Raw genomic sequence first — 20,092 nt, forward strand, 5'->3', positions numbered from 1 at the left:
CCTATGTGTTTGATCCTTAATGAGTTCAATAACTCTGAAGCATATTATATTGGACAGTGATGGTTAACTGGTTTGTAGTCTGATTTAAATTTGGTAATTCGGATTAAAACTGTAGGAGTTTGAAACAAAAAAAAGTGTTCAAAATGACAAAGTTCCTTCCCTCTAATTAGGAAAGTGAAATATGAATCACTGAACTACACATGAAAGTTTCATATCCATTGCATACGGCCTGTTCTGTGGGCTGAAATAATAAGAAAAACCGTAGCAGATACAATACATGCCTACACACCTTGAGTGCTTGATCTCTCTGACTAACATATCAATAAAACTATTTAGGGAAGTAGTCTAAAGGCTAAACAAGGTTTGCAATTAGACATTTGTGCAACAATAAACAGTAATACACACTTAGAAACAGTTCAGCGTGTTTTGGAATATGAATGTTCGAGCTACTCTGACCGACAATAATGCTTCTCTTTATTCACAGGGCACCAGAGTGGAGATTTCTGCCAAAAATCTCAGAGTAATGGACCAGATGCCACCTTTTGCTCCCAGGTATTAATGACTCTTGCTATTTAAAGACATAGTTGACATTTAAAAATTGCTACTGTAGGAATATTATTCCTACTAAATTCCTGCTACTTCTACAGTAACTAAACCCTTTTTGATCCTCATCACAGGCTCTACAGGTTGTGTTTACCCCCCTCTGATGGAGATCTTTGAAAGAGGTGATGTCCGTCTCTCGGGCCTTCTAGATGTTGGGAGATATCAAGACTGGCTTATCATTTTGAGACTATGCCTCAGCACATCTCAACTCCCGCCCCAGCCTCATCCAGAGAGGTCCGGGTGAGGTCAACATGATGAGGAATGAGGAAAAAATCTGGCCACCTTTATCTCCTGCTCTGGCAGCTGAGAAAACCGCTAATGCAAACGATGCTAATCTTGGCTAGCAGTGTGTACCCACATTGCTACATTGTTTAGTCTCCTACTGGATCTGGACTGGCATGCGAATGACTAAATCTAGGCTGTATTATCTCTTCCTTCGCAGTTGACTGCAATCTTGGGTCAGAAAGTAGGGTGGTTTGGTCTGGATGGCGACGTTAAGTTCAGATGCGTGGTGATTATGTGCAATTACTGTAGCTTAGCATGAGTGTGTCTGCACTGTGTCATGAGAGGTGGTGTCCTCAGAGAGCTGTTGCGTTTCTCTCACTTGTATCAGGTATTGCGAAAGTACTGAAATCATTCCAGCCTACACGGACCAGTTTCATAATCTTAATTTTTATCCGTTGTCGTGTTTAAATGAGTTTGATTCTGTTTGACAACACAGTTTTATTGTGAAGTTCTATCAAACAACGCATTTAAAGGAAAACAGGGAAACAGACGGAGGCTATCAGCTTCTCAAACAGTACAAAAACTTAGACCTGCATTCAAAATACAAGATTTTACTGTAATCAAAATGTTGATATTGAAGACTGAAACAGCTTATTGATTAATTTGGAGAAAAATGTACAATAATGTCTGCTGGTCCCTGGTGTATAGCACTTTTTTTTTAAAGCATGAATCAGTGCTGTGTTACAGTGAGTGACTGTTCTGGGGAGCTGCTTTATGCGGCTGTTTGGAAAAGCACAATAAAAAAGTTTGTGTTCTTTAGTGTTTGTTAAACATAATAGACATTGTAAAAGAAACGCAAAGGGATCATTTGAAGAATGAATAGATATAGTAGGATTTATTGAAGTTTTATATTTAGGGAAGTATATATATGTATCAGAGGGATAAGCATATGCTCTTTGGGAACAGCAATGCTATAATTTAAAGAGTATTAATAATTTTAAAACAAATATAATATTGTACATCTTTCATTTTGTATACTTAGTGTATATTTGGATAGGAAACTTTATTGTGCTTTTACACAATGTGTTCAGTATTTAAATTTCTAACTGCGGCTGTGTGGTCAGTAACCGAGTAGGCCTGGATTAGTTTGGAGTAGTTAAGCTAGATTGTACGGTGTGTGACGGGCTTTTGTTACATGCAAAGTCTGTTTTTAGATATATATTGTTATATATGTTAGATTCAGTAACCCTGACAGTTTGCATTATTTGCTCAAATTTGACAATTTTAGATAAAGAAACAAAGATTTGAGTAAATAAAGTCACTTTAGTGACAATAATGCAACGAAGCATCATCTAATAGCCTAATCTTATTCAGGCGTTCATGTTTGTATTGTAGCTCATAGCACGTCACTGTCTGTTACGTAGAAGTTAGATGTTGCAACTTAATACCATGTTGCAGTTTTACATGTATTGATGATAAAATATTTTAGAAAAATAATACTTGAATTTATGCTAATAAATAGTTTTTTTTCATATATATCCAAAATTGAAGGCTAGTGCTGGTAAAATGCACATTTATGATTAATTTGATTTTAATATTTTACTTGGTCCTCAAAGCGAACTGGAAACGAGTGTTTTTAATCCACAGAATCTGTGCAGTGTGTTTATTTTATGTTTTGAAAGTCCTCGTTGTTGCTTGTTACAGTGCTTTATAATGTCCACATGAAACTCATCATTTCTGTATGATAAACCTAAATCTAGTAAAACCCAAAGACGTAGCATTAGCATTAGCATGTTCCTATCACTGTATTAAAATCTCAGGTTTCTGCACCATCTCGGTCCATTATTGTGCGATAGCTTCCAAAGTTCAAAAGTTGACAAGACTGCATAATTTAACATCACTAATCATTCATCTGAAACATAGTATGCGTGCATTGAATTTTTTTTAAATATATATATACATATACTGCTGACCTGTTTTCAGCAGCATTTTAAGTTTATATTACCAATTTTTAACTTCTTGCCTCAATTTCAAGTGTACTTTTAGCTCAAAGAGCGGAAAAATATTCAATGGTGCTCGCAAATCAAGCCTTTCTTTTGGGGGCCTTAGTTTGTTAGTCTTTACCTCCTGTTTTTCGATTGTTTTGTTTCATTTCAAAATCATTTTCTTAATCTTACAGATTCTGATTGTTTCTATTAATAAGAGCAGTTTAATCAAAACCTCGCTTGTGGAGTGAAGGATTAGATCTAATCTGCATCTAAAAGTATTTAATTTATAGTTTATATCAATGTTTGACTGTGAAGTCTCTCTGCATCCTCATGCTTTCCTGAACTGTGCATTATGGCTCTTACATTTTTCCTGCTGGTAATGTAAGCATTTATCCAGGTGTTTTTAACTCGATGTTGAATTAAAAGCATTGTATAAAGTTCTCCTTTCTGAGGTAATGTAATATTACCCATATATATTATATATTTTGATCTTCACTGAGTAGAATTGAGATAAAACTGAGGACCTTTGGTAAATCCAGGGGCCCAGCGCCTCAGAATTGTCTCGGATGTAAAATTGTCTTGTACCCCAAAGCTCAATGTGTTGCCCTCATTTGCGAATGCAGCCATAATAACATGATTTTATAGAAGCCTTCAGTCTGACTGGAGTAAACAATTAGATCTCTTAATGAAGTTCTGCTAGGTTTGTCTTTATGCTGTATTTAATGCATTGCTAATATCAAACAAAAATAAAAGAGTATCTGTTTATAAAGGACTTCTGAGTCTGACCTTTCATTGTTAGAGATTACATGTGACAGCACAGAATAAACTGCGTTACTTGGTGTGTAAGTGGCTGTGAAGAGATGTTGAGAACAGTGAAACATCCTGCATCAATTAATGCATTTTCAATTAAACCCCAACTTTTGATTGGGAAGGAGACCAATCAAAAGTTTGGGTTTAATTGAAAGTGTTTGACCATTTTTTTATCCAATGCAATCACATCTGTGCGTGCAGTGGACATAACCCTTTTTATAAGGGATAATCTTGTTTTATAATGCTTTATAGTTTTGCTTCAGGTGATATAAACTACTTCTCGTCTCCATTCCGCTGTTTGGAGGCTGAGGCAAAGTTCTCTTTCCTTCCTTGAATGATTTAGCGTTGTAATTATTTACTACTTAAAACAATTTGTTACATCAGCCACTTAATCCCAAATCTGACTGCTGAAACATTAGATACAGAGGTTAGAGCAAGAGCCGGAAGGCGTAAAGATAAAGGACTACCCATTGCAGTTTCGCCTTAGCGTTTCAATTGGCTTTTAGTACGAGACCACCGCACTACAGAACACACCCCGGTTCGGCAATGTCTGCCCACGACTACTTTATACACTCGTTTGGATCTGTCAGACTGTAAGGATGGTGAAAAAATCCGCCAACGGTGAAGTTTATCACCCTCCATCAGGGGAGAAGAAACAGAAAGTCGGCTTTGTGGGACTGGAGCCCGGGGCTGGGGAGACGAGCCGAGACGGGGCACTTCTCATCGCCGGGTCCGAGAACACAAAACGGGGCAGCATCCTGAGCAGACCGAGGTCCAGGGGAAGCATCGCTCACAAAAGAAACGCGCGTTATCGCAGACTGCAAAATTTCCTTTACAATGCGCTCGAAAGACCCCGCGGCTGGGCATTCATTTACCACGCTTATGTGTGAGTATGTGCTCCGTGCTTGTCTTTACTGCGTGGCGTGGGAATCACCCACCTTACCGACAGATGCTGCTGTGCTGCACCGCCCAGAATGCTGAAACTTTGAGATGTTGTCGGCCTCTGCCTGCCCGCAGCTTTTTGTCGCAGAGCGTTAGTCAAACAGTGCGAAAATGTGTAAAAGTTTTGTCTGTAGATATGTCAAAGATTAATTCAGAATGAGCTCGTCAAATGCTTTTCACAGCTGTGCATATTTCATAACCTGGGTCGTTGGAAAGTGTTCACAGACTATAATGATGTATTTTACTACTGTACACTCAGTTTCAGCACCGGTCAGCTCCTGTACCGCGTCAGTGAGCTCGTGTTTGCTCTACAGCACAACACCGGCAACAAATTTGTGATGCATGCCAGGGGCAGCCGTGCCAGCGGATCAAACGGGACAGTCGCTGGGTGATCTGGAAAGTGACGGGACACATTTTAAACCTCATTAGTCTGGCACTCTGGCTTATGAATATTGATAAGGTGACGTATTCGTGTAGCCTAAATGATTGGCTGAAAGGCATGAGCTATCCCAAGACATTAGAGCAGGTTGATTCTTTATTGCGTTCAAGACAACCGAATAGGGGAATAATGTTCTATCGGGACTTGCTTTAAAAGTTTAAGTAGGCCTACTTTTACCTTGCTTTTGCGTCTCAAACGTGGCGGTCATGGCGCCATAGACCATGAAAAATTGCACACACGTCAACTCAAAAGACGTCTGTGTCGAACATTAAATAAATCAACATTAACAGACGCAAAAACTCGTGTATGGCGATGAGAAAACATTTTTCCTCAGCTGTTTACAATAAACCCAGTTTTGTCGTGACTCTTTTGGGTCGTATTTGTATAATGAATCGGTCACCAGGTAGGTCTGAATCGGTTCGCGATTCAGTCTGAATCGAACAGCTCGCTCACACACTAAATCGAGTAGTAGGCTACAGCACACAGATAACAAAAAGAGACCTGGAAGAAGTGGATATTTACCTAAAATCAATTGAAACGCATGCAGAAAATCCTACTCTAGCAATAAAATCAGGCTTGCGTGGACAAGCAGGTAAATCCAAATGAGAATAGGCTACACGACACGAAAGTGCCAAGTAGGCCTACACTACACTAGTTTATACTGTAAATACCATTGTTCATGGATGTAGTAAGGTAATGCAGTTAATGTGTGCAAAGTAAATTACTGATTACTTAGAAAAATGGCAGGCCTACTGGTGAAATACTAGAAGTGCTGCTGACCACGACTAACAACATGTAGGAATAGGATTTTATTTAACAATTACACATGTCTGTCAAGCAAAGGCTTTGACAAATATAATTTTTGTTCAAAAACTGTTCACTATTGTTGTGTGATGTGTGATTTTCAGAAATAAATGCCAAAAATCGAATTTCCATTTTTGAAATTCTCTAGTTTATTGTACATTTTCACTCATACTTCCTTTATAAACATATTACATGCGTGCTTATGTTAGCTTATGGTCTTCTGAATCCATAGATACCAAACACATAGTGTTCCATCTCCATTACATATAGTTTATAAGCCCAAATGTAAAAATAGAGAAAACGGACCAAAAAGAGCTTAGTCCCCAGAGGGTTAATAGGAATTAAAAGAGAATCAAATAAGATCCTACTGGATAAACTGAATTTCCCCCCTGATTTCATTCTTTCATTCTTTGAACCCTTTTGGATATTGCATTATCTTTATAAATTTCCCTAAATAATGTCTTTCTGTTTGGCAGAAGGGAGTTTATACTATGAAATATGACTTTTAAAGATTTGAACAGAAGATTCAGTGTTTCAAATTTCTTTTTTACATCCTACTGGCGCATGCTGTTATTAGTCATCATAATAGTCCTGATGGTAACTGTTTGTTGTAAAAAACCTTGTGTTTATTTTGTTTAATGTTAGAATTTACTAGGAGATTATCATTCATTTTGTATACCATTGGTTAAATGACGACACTCCCAATAGGAATCCTTACAATTCTCTAGAGAGATGTAATTGATCCACACAATCTCAAGGCAAGGCGTAGCATCTCTTCTTATCGAGCCTTTTAGACACGCATAGAGCTTTAAGAGTGGTCCATTACCTCAAATATTTTGAGATCCATTCATCTCTTATGAAGATAATAAACCAATCTGTCATAATGCAGCATCATAACCATAGACTCTATCATGGATGCTGGAGCTTGAGCTGAGTGGCTGTAAATGTCTTTGTCTGCTCTGCTGGTCATGCAACCATCATAAGACTCCAAATTCAGCCTGAGACATGAATGTGAGTTCTGAAGATACATTATTTATACAGTCACCTCCCTTATTTTACTCTGTCTAGTGCGCACACACACACATGTACTGAGTGGAGTGCAGTGTGCTGAGTTTGGCCTCTTTAAGTGTTTTTTCTCATTCACAAGCATTAAATGCAGAGATAGCACTTTGCATGCTGATGCTGTACAGACTTAGCTAAGCCTTTATTTCTCAGGCTTAAGGATAAGGGTACAAGGAGATACTTAGAAGTGGTGAATGCTGGTGTCTTTGATATGCGAGTCATATTTGTTACAATAATTGGTATGTGCTTATTGTATATGCAACAGTATAGATGTTGCAAAATTATCATTATTATTATTATAATTTTTTTTTTTATAATTTCGAACTTTGGAGTAAATTCATATTTACCATCACAGGAATAGATTCCATTTTAAAATAATTGTAAAATATATTAAAATAGAAAACAGTTTTTTATATTTTACTATATATTCGGTCAGCCTTGGTGAGCATAGAATAAATCACAATTTGTTTCAAATCAAGTTTTGTGATTTGTTAATTTTGAAATGAAACAAAGTCTCAGCTTCCAAATCCTGTCATTTATATTTCGAAATTCAAACAATAAATTCCGTTTTGGCGCTCTTTAATGTAACATGATGGAATGCTGTATAGCGGCGCATCAGCTCAAGCGAAGCGGCAGCAACGAGCACATGTGAATTGATAATCTCTTCTCCTTTAGTACTAGTTATAACATGAAATAAACATGAATGAACATCCGAAGGTATGTTGAAAGAAATCCGTATCAGGTTTTATCAGTGTTTCAACTTCAGAAAGACGTTAATGAATCCATTTGTGAACATTAGGCCTATTTCACGGTAATGGTACAATGGTACACGGTATGTTTACTGTACCTCAGAAAAGCCATTCAATGTCCTATAGAGAGCAGAATTTTGATAATATATGTACTATATTGTATATTAACCTGTTCTTCCATATTTGGACCTAATGTCTTTAAAAAAAATATAACAGTCCCATTTAAATGTTTATTTCAAAAAACGAGTAGAAACATGATTATTATGCCATTTAAAAGTTATTATAACAGTATTATTAAACTTATTTATATATAATTTAAATGTAAGTAGTCTATACAAATCAGTTAATTTTAACCTTTAAATTATAGTAATGTACAAACTGGGATTCCCTGTATAGTTGTCAGCATTAGTTACCATATACAGTACTAATACATACCCCCAATTAATTGATTTCGAATCTAATTTAATCAAAATCGAATCAAATCGCAAGCTTGTGAAATCCAATTCAAATCATCCAATTGGTGTCAATACTCAGCTCTAGATGTGAGAAATTCTGCTCTATTTACCCTTTAATGTCACCTAATAATAACAGTTATGCAGTCTGCATGGTTCAGTCTGGGTTTGGGAGTCTGGTTTTGAGAGCATTGTGCTAAAGTGGTGAATAAGTTAAAATCAATGACTCTATTACCTTATTCACTGCTGACTCAAACCATGTGTCCTTGCTGTCTCTCTGTTCGACCGTATAGTCTACTCCGCCTTACAATTTCCAGATTAGTCTATGGCTGTTGCCAGCATCGAGAGCATTGACCTGTCCGACAAAGTCAAAAGGATTTGTTTTACTGTTTACGTAACGATAGGTTCCTTGCATATCATGCTCAAAGGTTCAGCAGTTATACATAGTGTGTGCCATAATGCTGTATTGTTGCTGAGGTAATTTCAGTATTATAAATCCTATGTTTGATGCGTGTGGTCAGTCTGTCCAACAGAGTTATTAAAACTCTAATTAGTTTTTCCTAGTTCGCACTTTTAAAACAAAATGTTCTTGAAACATTTACAAAGCCCCTCACCTGAAGGCAGTACATTTAGATCTTACAGATTTGCAAATGCAAAGATCGCTAATTTGCATATGTTAGTAAGCCATCTACATCAGTGAAGGACAAATAGGAACTTTCATTCAGCTGCTCCTAAAAACCCATGGTTTGTCAATGTGATTTCTGGGCAAGTTTATATTAAAATGCATCCTTTATCCTCTAGAGCCCCTTATAAAGTCCAAACTGTCTGAGAGCTGGAAGGCAGGAGGAAGGTTTCTTATAATGTGACATGTTCCTGATATCACAGTTTCTGTACGACTTAGCATTTTTTGTCCATGCTTAAAGATTAGATTTCCTTTGAAGACTCATTTGAGCTGATTTCCTGACCATTGACTTTCTAATCCTCTGTTTCCCAGCTTTATTAATGCAGCCTTCATGTATTCACCTTTGGCCTCATTCCCTTTAGGACCAGTCTGTTTTAACTGATCTCCTTCTGTTTGATTGTTCTAAATTAGCAGATTAATTTCTATTATGTCAATTAATTTTAATACCAGGGGCAAGAAGCAGCCTAGTGGAGAGGATGTCTTTTAAATCTGACACCTCTACAATCATTCAACAGGAACTCACTAAATATTTATCTTATAGAGGAACAGTGTGGTCGGCAGCACTCTACAAAAGTTCCTCTGTTTGAAATCAGTTCTGATATATTGAAAGTGTTTAGCATACTGGTACACTTTCTTTATATTCTTGTTTGCTAATGAAGAGGTCTGGAACCTGATATACTGAAAGTAAATAGCATACTGATACACTTTCTTTATATCCCTGTTTGCTAATGAAGAGGTCTGGAACCCTGCCTAATTTATTACGCCCACAGGGCTTTTGTCCAAAAAGGCAAATGTATCCAAACTCAGGACTATCGACTAAACAATATCTGTCCAGAAGTGAATGCAAACAACACAAGAATATATACATGACCTTTCAAATATTTGGGGTCTGTGTGCGATTTTTTGATGTTTGTGACAGAAGTCTCTTATGCTCATCTACATTTATTTGATCAAAATACATGAAAACTGTAATATTGTGAAATATTATTACAGTTTCAAATAACAGTTTTAAATTTCAACATAACTTAAAATGTAATTTATTCCTGTGATGGCAAATGATTGTTCAGCATCATTACTCCAGTCTTCAGTGTCTTTAGAAATCATTCTAATATGCTGATTTGCTACTCAAGAAACATGTTATTATTATTATTATTATTATTATTATCAGTGTGGAAAACAGTTACTTCTTAATAATTTTGTGGAAATAAATTTTTGATAGATTTTTAATGCATTCTTGCTGAAAAAAAAAAAGCAAAAAAGTTTCTTTAAAAAAAAAAAAAAAAAAAAAAAACATACTGACCCAAAACTTTAAGAAATCTTACTGACCAAGATGGATAGTATTTGGATTACTCCAAGAACCATTCTTTGAGTTATATTTAGTCTCAAAATAAATAGCCAGTTTCAGGGATTCGCAGTTGCCAATTATGCAGTATTGTAAAAATGACTTTCAAAATGATCTCATAACTGCCTATACAGTATGGTTTGATGATTGCCAAAAAATCTATACTCTACATTTGGAAGAAAAATTCGATGCCACTATTTTTGCACGTGGAAAGACTCAGATCTAATATTTCTGGAAATATAGAGAAATTTGAAGCCTCTTGGAGGCCTCTTTTCAATCACTTGTTAAAAATCAACAATGATGAAGCAATTTAATATGTTTTTCTATTCATTTTTTTCAATTGTTTTTTTATTAGGATTTTATTGTTATTTCCGGTGACCTCTGTCTTCAATGTAAAGACACCTATGTATATCTCATGTGGTCAAGTTGTAAAATCTCACCTGGTTTATAATGTCTCACTAGGCAAACATCTGTTTTGACCTTCCTTGCCTTTGCCTGGTGATGTGGTTTTCTGCACATTTGAATCTAACTGAAGGAGGTTTTTTTTGTTTTTGTTTTTTTGTGTTTGGTTCTGTCCTGTGATCTCATAATAAATCTGTGGGCATTGCAATTTGCATATGATGAGGGCTCATGATTCAGGAAGCTCGTGCTGTGCATTGCAGAAAAGGGGGTTTAGGTTTTAGTTGCAATAACATTTTTGGGAGAAAATACAATCAAAAGGGCCACATCTCACGACTCACTGTTTGTTGTTGTTTTCGAAGTCTCCAGGTACCTATGGACGTCAGTTCAGTGTATTGTCTATTTCTATTTCTAAGTTTTATGTCAAAGTTTTTATCTGTCTTTTTCCTCTAACTGTACATGCGTGTGATTCCCAGTGAGGTTTTATGCTAATGAGACTTTCAGCTATTTTAGTCTCATTTCACTTCACTCGCTCTCTTCTGGGATTTATCTCTGAGTTTAACTACAGGGTGTCAGGAACTCTCCAAGGATTCTTGCCTTTCTCAAGCCAGTATATTTCCTCATAGATCACACAACCAATGATAGGCCCAAGATGGCCCAATTCCAATTAAGTGTCCTTCATGAATATGTATCTGCTTTGTCCAAAACGAATGGTCAACGAATAACTTCTAAAACCGAAACCTATCAGTTGGAGCTTATTCAGAAACTTTGATATCTCATGTGAAAGTAATTCCCAGCATTCCATTAAATCATTGGTATGATTTACTAGTGTCCTGTCTGTCTTGCAGGTTTCTGCTGGTGTTTTCCTGCCTGGTTCTGTCAGTGTTCGCCACGATCAAAGAATACAAGAAAAGCTCTGAGAGTGCCTTGTACATCCTGGTTTGTACTGTATCTGTTATTCTTTCGACGTGATTTACAGGATGAAGCTGATTCATTATAGTGATGCTCTCAGGTTTTTATATCAAACACTTCAGACTTGTGTGTGCATGTTGTAGATACTGTAGATGTCAGTAGATCATGTTCCACATTTTGACAGAATGTGACAGGTAGGACGTTATCCAGTGCTGATGTGGATTGCTGTGAACATGACACTTTATAGATCTGTTTGTGTCAGAGTAACATTAGCAATCAAGCACGCACATAGTGCTCTTTTAACATAAAGAACCTTAAACATTGCTTGTATGTGTGTATTATTGATGCATAACTATTGTACTACTCGGGCTCTTTATAATAATAATAATAAGTATTATTGCTACTTGTTTATGTTTTGTGACTTGTATCTAATTTGTAAGTGAGGATGCTTATATTATATTATATTATATTATAGTCGTGGCCTAATGGTTAGCAAGTCAAACTGATAACCCACATATGGCAACAATACATATGTCAACTAGTGGATAAAGTTGTTGCTGTCTATCTAGGAAATCGTGACAATCGTGGTGTTTGGTGTGGAATATATTGTACGTATCTGGGCAGCCGGGTGTTGCTGTCGCTACAGAGGATGGAGAGGAAGGCTGAGATTTGCACGCAAACCCTTCTGTATCATCGGTTAGAAAATCATCTTCCGTTTTTTTCTGTTCAGATTTTCTTCTCTAATGCATGTTTTCCTTTCTCTCTCTCTCTCTCTCTCTCTCTCTCTCTCTCTCTCTCTCTCTCTCTCTCTCTCTCTCTAAATATCTCTAAATATCTCTCTCAATCTATCGCTATTCTTCCTGCTCAAGAGACAATAAAATCTGCTTTGCCAACTTCTTCTGGGGCAGTAAATGAGCAAAGGGGTTGGCACTCTCTGAATCACGACACTTGATACGCTGAATGCCAATGCTACAGCTGAATAATGTGAACTCCATTAGTGCATTTGAAAGAATACATTATGCAAGTAAATATGAGACTGATCTTAGTCACATTACTAGAATAATTCACCTAAAAATGAAAATTCTTTCAGCATGTAATCACCCTGATGTCAAACACAAATAGATAACATTCTTCAACATTTCTATTTTGTTCTATTAAAAAAAGAAAGTTATGAGAGTGAGTAAATGTTGACAGAATAATACTTTTTGGGTGAACTTTGCCTTTAAGAATCAGTTTGATCGGAAAGCCCATATAATGAATATCTATTTTCACAGCATATGCAAATTGTTGAAAGACAAAACCCAATTGTTCTGTCATCATCCTTGAGAGCAGTGTTGGGCAGTGTTACAGTTTTTCTCAGTCGCTTTGGTGCATTTCTTAGATCAAAAGTGCAATTCTTGATACTACTTGTACACATTCCAAATCATCTAGTCACTTGTGCACATCATTAAAGCAATTTCTTATTCCTTTGAACAAATTGCAATTGCTTTTGTACATATTGCAATTGATAATGTACAAGTGTCAGCTTTTTTCCACATTTTCAATTGCTCATGTCAGGTTGATCAAAACATAGTATATGGTTCTCTGTTGAATAATCTTACCCCTAAAAACATCTAAGCATTAGTTCCTTGCATAAGCCATTACATGCAAAATTGTTGAACTATTTGTCATAACTGTCAAGCATAGTTTTACACAATTCTATTAGACCTTTTGTAAAAAAAACGTGAATTGATGAATCGTGCAGGTGAAATTGACTCTCACTCATGAAGGAATGTAAAGTGTTAGTTCAACCAGTTGTCTAAATTGCTCAAAGGTGCATCTCATGAATACAGTAATCAATTGGCAAGCATATAGACAGACCACAACTTAGGGGTGTTTCCTGTCTTTCTTTCTAATTTAGTTTTTTTTTTCCTTTGTGCCCCTTTCTTACTGTAAATTATTTAGTTTTTTTCTTTCATAAAGTAGCACTAGTAAAAGCTTGTAACGATTCCCTCATGCCACGATTCGATAAATATCACGATACTGAACTCACGATACGATATTATTGCGATACTCCAAGACATTTGATAAAAAAAATTAACAAAAAATGAACTGTTGATTAAAATGCTAATTTTGGTATATTACATTGTGTGTGTGTAAATGAATAGTGCTGGAAATACAGGACAATAGAGACACCAGAATAACAATAGTCATGATTCTGAAGCTGAAAATACAGAGTTATTTTAGATGAATATGCTTGAACTGACTAGATATATTTAAAATTATGTTGGACACTTTTACTGGTAACATCAGACATCTGGCATTATCAGGATCCACAAATATTCCTCCATTGCAGTATTATACATTATATTCAACATTATATATATATATATATATATATATATATATATATATATATATATATATATATATATGTATTTTACGTAATGTAGTACTGACACTACAACTCTTTTTGAATTTTTTCAAAAATTTGAAAAAATTGTGAACTACACACAATACAGATTGTCACGATCCACGATACATATTGTTGGATTTTTGTATTGCGATATATTGTGACATGATATATTGTTACATCCCTAGTAAAAGCTGTGAAAAACAAAATCCTGTCCATTCTCTTTCTATCAATAACCCACATACAGTAATATGTAAATAGTACTGTTGAAATTGATATATGCCATAGAAGTGCAGCCTAGTGCAATTTCAATACAGTAACTGTCATCCAAACTGAAGCCTACTGTAAGTTTGCATAAGGTAATACTGTCAAAGTACACAGTTACAATTGACAACATGCCTAAACATTTTGACGACCTTGTTCGTGAACAATGACTCAATGACTTATCATTCTGATGACACTGACATGAACATTGGCATGAATATTGACTTTTGAGAGATGTACTAAGGATTTTTAGTGACGGACTAGCTTTAGAAACATATCTATAAAATATTGCAGTTTGTACAAATTGTTCTGAGAAATGCACTTATTATTTTGCACAGGTTAGGGATGATGTAATTGCTGTAATTACTAATTTTCCTTTGAAAAGTAAAGTAAGGGACTACTCTTAATTTTTCTGTGATTTAATTAGTTACTTCTGATGTAATTGCATGAAATACTGTAGACAATAGAACATTTCTATATAAAACAACAGTGGATTTTAACCATCTCCCTTTAAATACTATGGTCAGTTTAAGAACAATTTATGCAATTTTATATTATTTATTTGAAAGAATAAACGAGCAGTTTCATGTCTATCCTTGTGTTGTTCAACTGGTCGAGTTTGATATGGGATTTAGAAAGTAATTAGTAATAAGAGAGAGTAATCTAATTACACCGTTGAAGATGTAATTAGCTAGTAATTAATTACTTTTTAGAGTAACACTGTAACCCAACACTGCTCGAGAGCATTATATGAAGGATAAGAAAGAAGGAAGATCAAATTAAAAAAACCATTTCCTTTCTAATGTCTTAAAGAGTGACAGTCGTCTTGGGGGTTTCATCTGCTAACTAATGGACACTGTTGTTCTGCAGATATCATGGTGCTTTTTGCCTCGGTGTCCGTGCTGGCCGCTGGCTCGCAGGGGAATGTTTTTGCCACCTCCGCCATTCGGAGTCTGAGGTTTCTTCAGATCCTTCGAATGCTGCGTATGGACCGCCGGGGTGGCACATGGAAGCTCCTGGGATCTGTGGTGTACGCACACAGCAAGGTGACCAGTGACATGCTTATTTTCTTACAAAACAATACAATACATATATTTCTGTTAAACACTAACACTTTTGTAACACTCGTGTATTGTGTGCAAATATGCATATGTATAGACAAATGTTTCATGTGTGTTGTTTACATATAAAATTGTACTGATTGAACACAGAGATGGCAAAAGTTCACGTTTAGTAGGTTACTGAGTGAGCATATTTCCACCAGTCTGCCATTTTAATCAGTGGGCAGCAAATTCATTATTATTCATTAGTTTCTATTACTGGAAAAACTATCACTCAATTTAGTCTGCAGCTATTAAATCTATTCAGTGGCCTTATGCACCCTGTGAAATGGTTTAAAAATACATTTCTTTGCTGTATTGAGAGATTGGCTTTTGAATAGGAAATTGGGACAGGACATACTGTATTTAAAATAGTCGGTTGCACTTTATTTTACATGTACTTACAGTGTACTTTCCTAAGAAAGTACTGGGTAATATAAGGTAACTACATGGGTTAAGGTTAGGTTTAGGGGTAGGATTAGTGTTAGTACCTTGTTATTATACAGCTATTGTAATAACTATAATTAGTATGTACATGGGGTCAGTACTGTAAAATAAAGTGCTACCAAATAGTCTTTTAGTTTACATTATAACCATGGGTGCTACTTGCTATTGATGGTCTGTGACAGATTGTATTGTGTCACAGTGGACGTTATCATTCTAGAGAGCATTTTATTTGGCAAAAAATTAGAATATATGCCCGTGAAAACTGATAAGAAGTGAAAGATTATGTATTCATATTTTCTATGTTTTAGTATTATTGTGAACTTTTAGAGACATATATACTACCGCTCAAAAGTTTGGGTTCAGTACGATTTTTTTTCTCCAAGAAATTAATACTTTTATTCAGCAAGAATAAATTCAATTGATGAAAATTGACAGTAAAGGCATTTATAATGTTACAAAATAAATATTTTCAAATAAATGCTGTTTTTAGAAGAATCCTGATTTTTTTTTTTAGAATGCTTTCCACAAAAATATTAAGCAGCACAACTGTTTTTAACATCGATGTTCAACATTAATAATAAGAAATCTTTCTTGAGCATCAAATCAGCATATTAGAATGATTTCTGACACTAGAATCATGTGACACTGAAGACTGGAGTAATGATGCTGAAAATTCAGCTTTAACATCACAGGAATAAATTACATTTTAAATGATATACTAAATATTTAATTTTTCAATGTATTTTTGATCAAATAAATGCAGCGTTGCTGAGCACAAGTGACTTCTATCAGAAACATTTAAAAAATCTCACCGACCATGTAAATGTGTACATGGACTAAAAGGCATACAATATATAATCTTTAATTGCATTGCATCCAGTTAGCACGTTTTATTTTTGTTTAGGAGTGTATCACATGTTCTTAATTTTCATTACATTTTCAATCCCTAAATGTAGGAACTCATTACGGCGTGGTATATTGGATTCCTTTGTCTCATCCTGGCATCTTTCTTGGTGTACTCAGTGGAGAAGGATGACAATGCAGAGATGTTCGAGACCTACGCAGACGCCCTCTGGTGGGGACTGGTATGTGCAACAGCTTCATCCAAGCCCACGGTGGCCTGCTGACTCAATCTAATCAGATAAAAAGACATGATAAGACACACTGAAACAAGATTCAGTGCAAAGATCCATTTCACAAATGGACTAATGCCATAAAAGAACTCCTCTTCAGCTCCTTTGGTAGATCATTTAACTCCAGAGTGAGTAATTGTAGATATTCCTCTATAAACTGGTCTCAAGGACACAACAGGATCCCAACCTGGGATTGAACCTATAACTCTGCATGACCATCCTAGCCTTACTAGGTTGTATTCTTAGTATATACTCATAGAAAAATGCTGCTTTTTATTAAAAAAATCATTTCTATTCTTTAGATAACTCTTACAACTATCGGCTACGGGGACAAGTTTCCTATTACATGGAATGGGCGTCTGATTGCTGCCACCTTCAGTCTGATCGGTGTAGCTTTTTTCGCTCTTCCTGCTGTGAGTTAAAACTGAAATGACATGTTGAACCTCTCCAGTGCCTGGTTTGAGGTATTGCTCACAGATTTTCTGCACGCTTTTCTCTTTTGCAGGGTATCCTGGGCTCAGGTTTTGCTCTGAAGGTTCAAGAGCAGCACAGGCAGAAACATTTTGAGAAGCGTCGTAACCCTGCCGCACGTCTTATCCAGGTCAGACCCATAACCCTACTGTAATTCTACCAGGAAATCAACATTTACAGGCTTGCCTGATGTCTGTAAATGTGCTTACTAATAACTTTCAGTGTGACTACTAATATCATATTTAGTTTATGTTAACTTTGCTGTTAAAACTGATAAATTGAGGATCATCTTTCTATTTTCAGTCTCATCTGGTTGATCTATGCTGCTTTTGATTTAGATGGCTAGAAATGTTGGTGGTTACCGCGTACAGTGATGTATTGTATATACTGTAACTATTGAAGTCATTTGCAACCTTAGAAGTTTATTTGAATAATTCCCTTGCCCCCCATCAGGCTTCTTGGAGATTTTATGCCACAAACCTTGCGCGGACAGACCTAGTGTCCACATGGGACTTTTATGAGCAGACTGTGTCAGTCCCAATGTACAGGTAGTCAGTCATCTTGCCTTTCTGTAGACCAATGTAACTAAAGATATTTTTATTTGTTTGTTAGTAGTACTGTTCGCTGCTTTTCAGTTTGCTGTATATTAATTCTTAATTGTGCTTTTTGGATATTTTTCCAACTTGTTTTAATAATAAAAAAACATCTTTAGCAGTTTTTTGCGGTTTGATATGGATTTAAAAAGTCTATTCTCTGTTCTACCTCTACTTAAAGACTCATCCCTCCTGTGAATCAGCTGGACATTTTAAGAAGTTTGAAAGGAAAATCTTGTTTCAGGTCTGGTCATTTTACTATAGAGCATTTTTTTATATTTTAATATCTATGTGAATAATATTATGATTATCATGTCTGGAATATACAGAGGAGTCAAATGTCTGACCACATACATTTTTTAAAACCTGGAAATAAATTAAAAGTTTTAAGAATTTTTCGGCACTATTTCTAGGTCACTTCTCAAGTAAATATGTGTTTGATCATGTGACTCTTTGTATAGACGGACAGATTTTTTTTGCTTCTAATGAAGCTCAATATGATGTATATAAAGCTATTGAAGATAATATAATTTGTAAACCTTGTAAAACGAATGGAAGAATTTTCTCTAGTGCTCACAGACTTTTGGCCTATTTATAACTGTTATTCTTGTTTAAAATATTTGATCATAGTATTGCCTGCATTAATCTCATGTCTTAATTGCTTTCAACATCATGTTCTTCTCTCTTTTTAAAGGAAGGACTCCCAGCCAGAAGTCACTCCAAGGTTTGTTGTCAAGGATTTTCCCATAGATACTTGACTATTCCCAAATCGCCTCTATCAAAAAACTCCTATTCCCCTATTCTTGAGAATGGTAGTTTGAGTGCACCATCTTCGTCCTTCAAATGAGAAAACAGCTCATATTGCTATGTTTTAAGTCATTTCAAATCACAAATGTTATTCAAAGACAACCTGGTTGCACTTTATACTACAGTATTTTCAAGTGGTATTTACAGGGAGATGAATTAGTCAATTTCATACGGACACAGCATAATCAGCACAGTTCAAGGACACTGTATTAATGGTGAAACATCTCATTAAGGAAAACACACTTATTCTTTAAGTATCTACTGTATTGATTTTCATTACTGTATCTACCCTGTAAACGACCTGCTCTTGTAATCCTGTAATATCAAGTACAATGTGTGACTCATCAATCAAACATATTCCTTCATTTCAATCAGTGTAAGAACACCTAGCTCAAACTCTGTAGGCTGTTTTGATGGTTTAGGGGGAAATACGTCTCATTTTAGGTCCCACACTTGAACATGGCCTAAACCAATTTTGACCACTGCTTGTATAATCTTTTCTCTCTCATGAATCACTCCAACCACATTTGCAGTAGTGCGATTTCACACAAAGACACCCTGTGTGGGTGCTGCCCAAGAAGCAATAGGTACCGTTGCACAAAGATACTAACATCTGCACGCCCAGATCTCTCTCCAGCATTTGGATCCCCCCCCCCCCCCCTCCCTCCTTCCCTGATTTCTAAATGTATTCCTTCAGTGTGTACTATCATCAGCTCAACATTTTTGAGGCATACTGTTCATCATGGTGCACATTCGTATCGGTGTTGAAGTATATTAATCTCCCGTCAACTCAGGTGGGGTGAGAAATGTTCTGCTCTCCAGCATCTAAAAATGTTGTCTTGTTCAAACCAGAGAAGCAGACATTTGTTTAGCTTTGTGAGAGATTTTTGCTTGGAAAACAACTTTCCCATTTAGCACCTGGAAGCACTTCCCATCCCTTTTTACCTCCATCCCACGAGACCACCCTCCTCTGCAAGCTGCCTTGAGTATTGAATGGGGTCTCTCATTTTTTTATTTATTGATTTGGCTGCGTTTTTAAAGTTGCATAATATAACTGTTGCATATTTTTCAGCATGCCCGAAAACATGCATGTGTTTCATTGCTTTGTTGTTCAAAGTATCTGCTGTGGCATCATGTGGGTCTTCTGCATCCAGAAGTTGTGGATTGCATTGCATGACTGAGAAGCACCATTATCCATATCTTTACCCATGTAAGTCTGATCTTTATTAAAATAGAAGAATGCAGAAATGACACACTCTGTGTTTGCCAAGGAAAATGTGTTTTAATGTACAATGTTGTGACTTTATAATTAATTTAATACTTAAATTAAGTATCTAATATTTACATGTTTCAGTCATTTTATTAATTAACATAACTGTAATTTTTAAGCACTTATCTGATTAATTAAAACATTTCAGGTTTTTTTTTGTTGCTTCAGCTGAACATTTCTTTAGCGAGCTTGCATATCAGTAAATA

At 35.8% G+C, this 20,092-nt stretch overlaps 2 protein-coding genes across 7 annotated transcripts in view; both read left to right on the top strand.

Annotated features, from left to right (window-relative positions):
* prex1 (phosphatidylinositol-3,4,5-trisphosphate-dependent Rac exchange factor 1) overlaps positions 1 to 3,588 on the top strand; it is a 79,534-nt gene extending 75,946 nt beyond the window's left edge. The window contains exons 39-40 of the mRNA XM_077223916.1: positions 485 to 552; positions 678 to 3,588. Of these exons, the coding sequence (XP_077080031.1) occupies positions 485 to 552; positions 678 to 720 (111 nt within the window). The 3' untranslated portion in view covers positions 721 to 3,588. The remainder of the gene's footprint in view (positions 1 to 484; positions 553 to 677) is intronic.
* A 504-nt stretch (positions 3,589 to 4,092) lies between these two features.
* Positions 4,093 to 20,092, top strand: part of kcnq2a (potassium voltage-gated channel, KQT-like subfamily, member 2a) — a 28,440-nt gene continuing 12,440 nt past the window's right edge. For 3 of the 6 annotated variants that reach the window (XM_077224006.1, XM_077224007.1, XM_077224008.1), the window contains exons 1-11: positions 4,093 to 4,512; positions 11,346 to 11,436; positions 11,979 to 12,105; positions 14,936 to 15,111; positions 16,569 to 16,697; positions 17,048 to 17,158; positions 17,251 to 17,346; positions 17,670 to 17,764; positions 17,991 to 18,053; positions 18,504 to 18,533; positions 19,150 to 19,203. In XM_077224006.1, coding sequence (XP_077080121.1) covers positions 4,226 to 4,512; positions 11,346 to 11,436; positions 11,979 to 12,105; positions 14,936 to 15,111; positions 16,569 to 16,697; positions 17,048 to 17,158; positions 17,251 to 17,346; positions 17,670 to 17,764; positions 17,991 to 18,053; positions 18,504 to 18,533; positions 19,150 to 19,203 — 1,259 coding nt within the window. In that variant the 5' untranslated portion in view covers positions 4,093 to 4,225. The remainder of the gene's footprint in view (positions 4,513 to 11,345; positions 11,437 to 11,978; positions 12,106 to 14,935; positions 15,112 to 16,568; positions 16,698 to 17,047; positions 17,159 to 17,250; positions 17,347 to 17,669; positions 17,765 to 17,990; positions 18,054 to 18,503; positions 18,534 to 19,149; positions 19,204 to 20,092) is intronic. The other 3 variants (XM_077224010.1, XM_077224009.1, XM_077224011.1) reach the window with 1 other exon arrangement.

The sequence above is a fragment of the Siphateles boraxobius genome, unplaced genomic scaffold (assembly GCF_051911475.1).
Source record: "Siphateles boraxobius isolate OS27281-9 unplaced genomic scaffold, OSU_SipBor_1 9, whole genome shotgun sequence".
Taxonomy (NCBI): domain Eukaryota; kingdom Metazoa; phylum Chordata; class Actinopteri; order Cypriniformes; family Leuciscidae; genus Siphateles; species Siphateles boraxobius.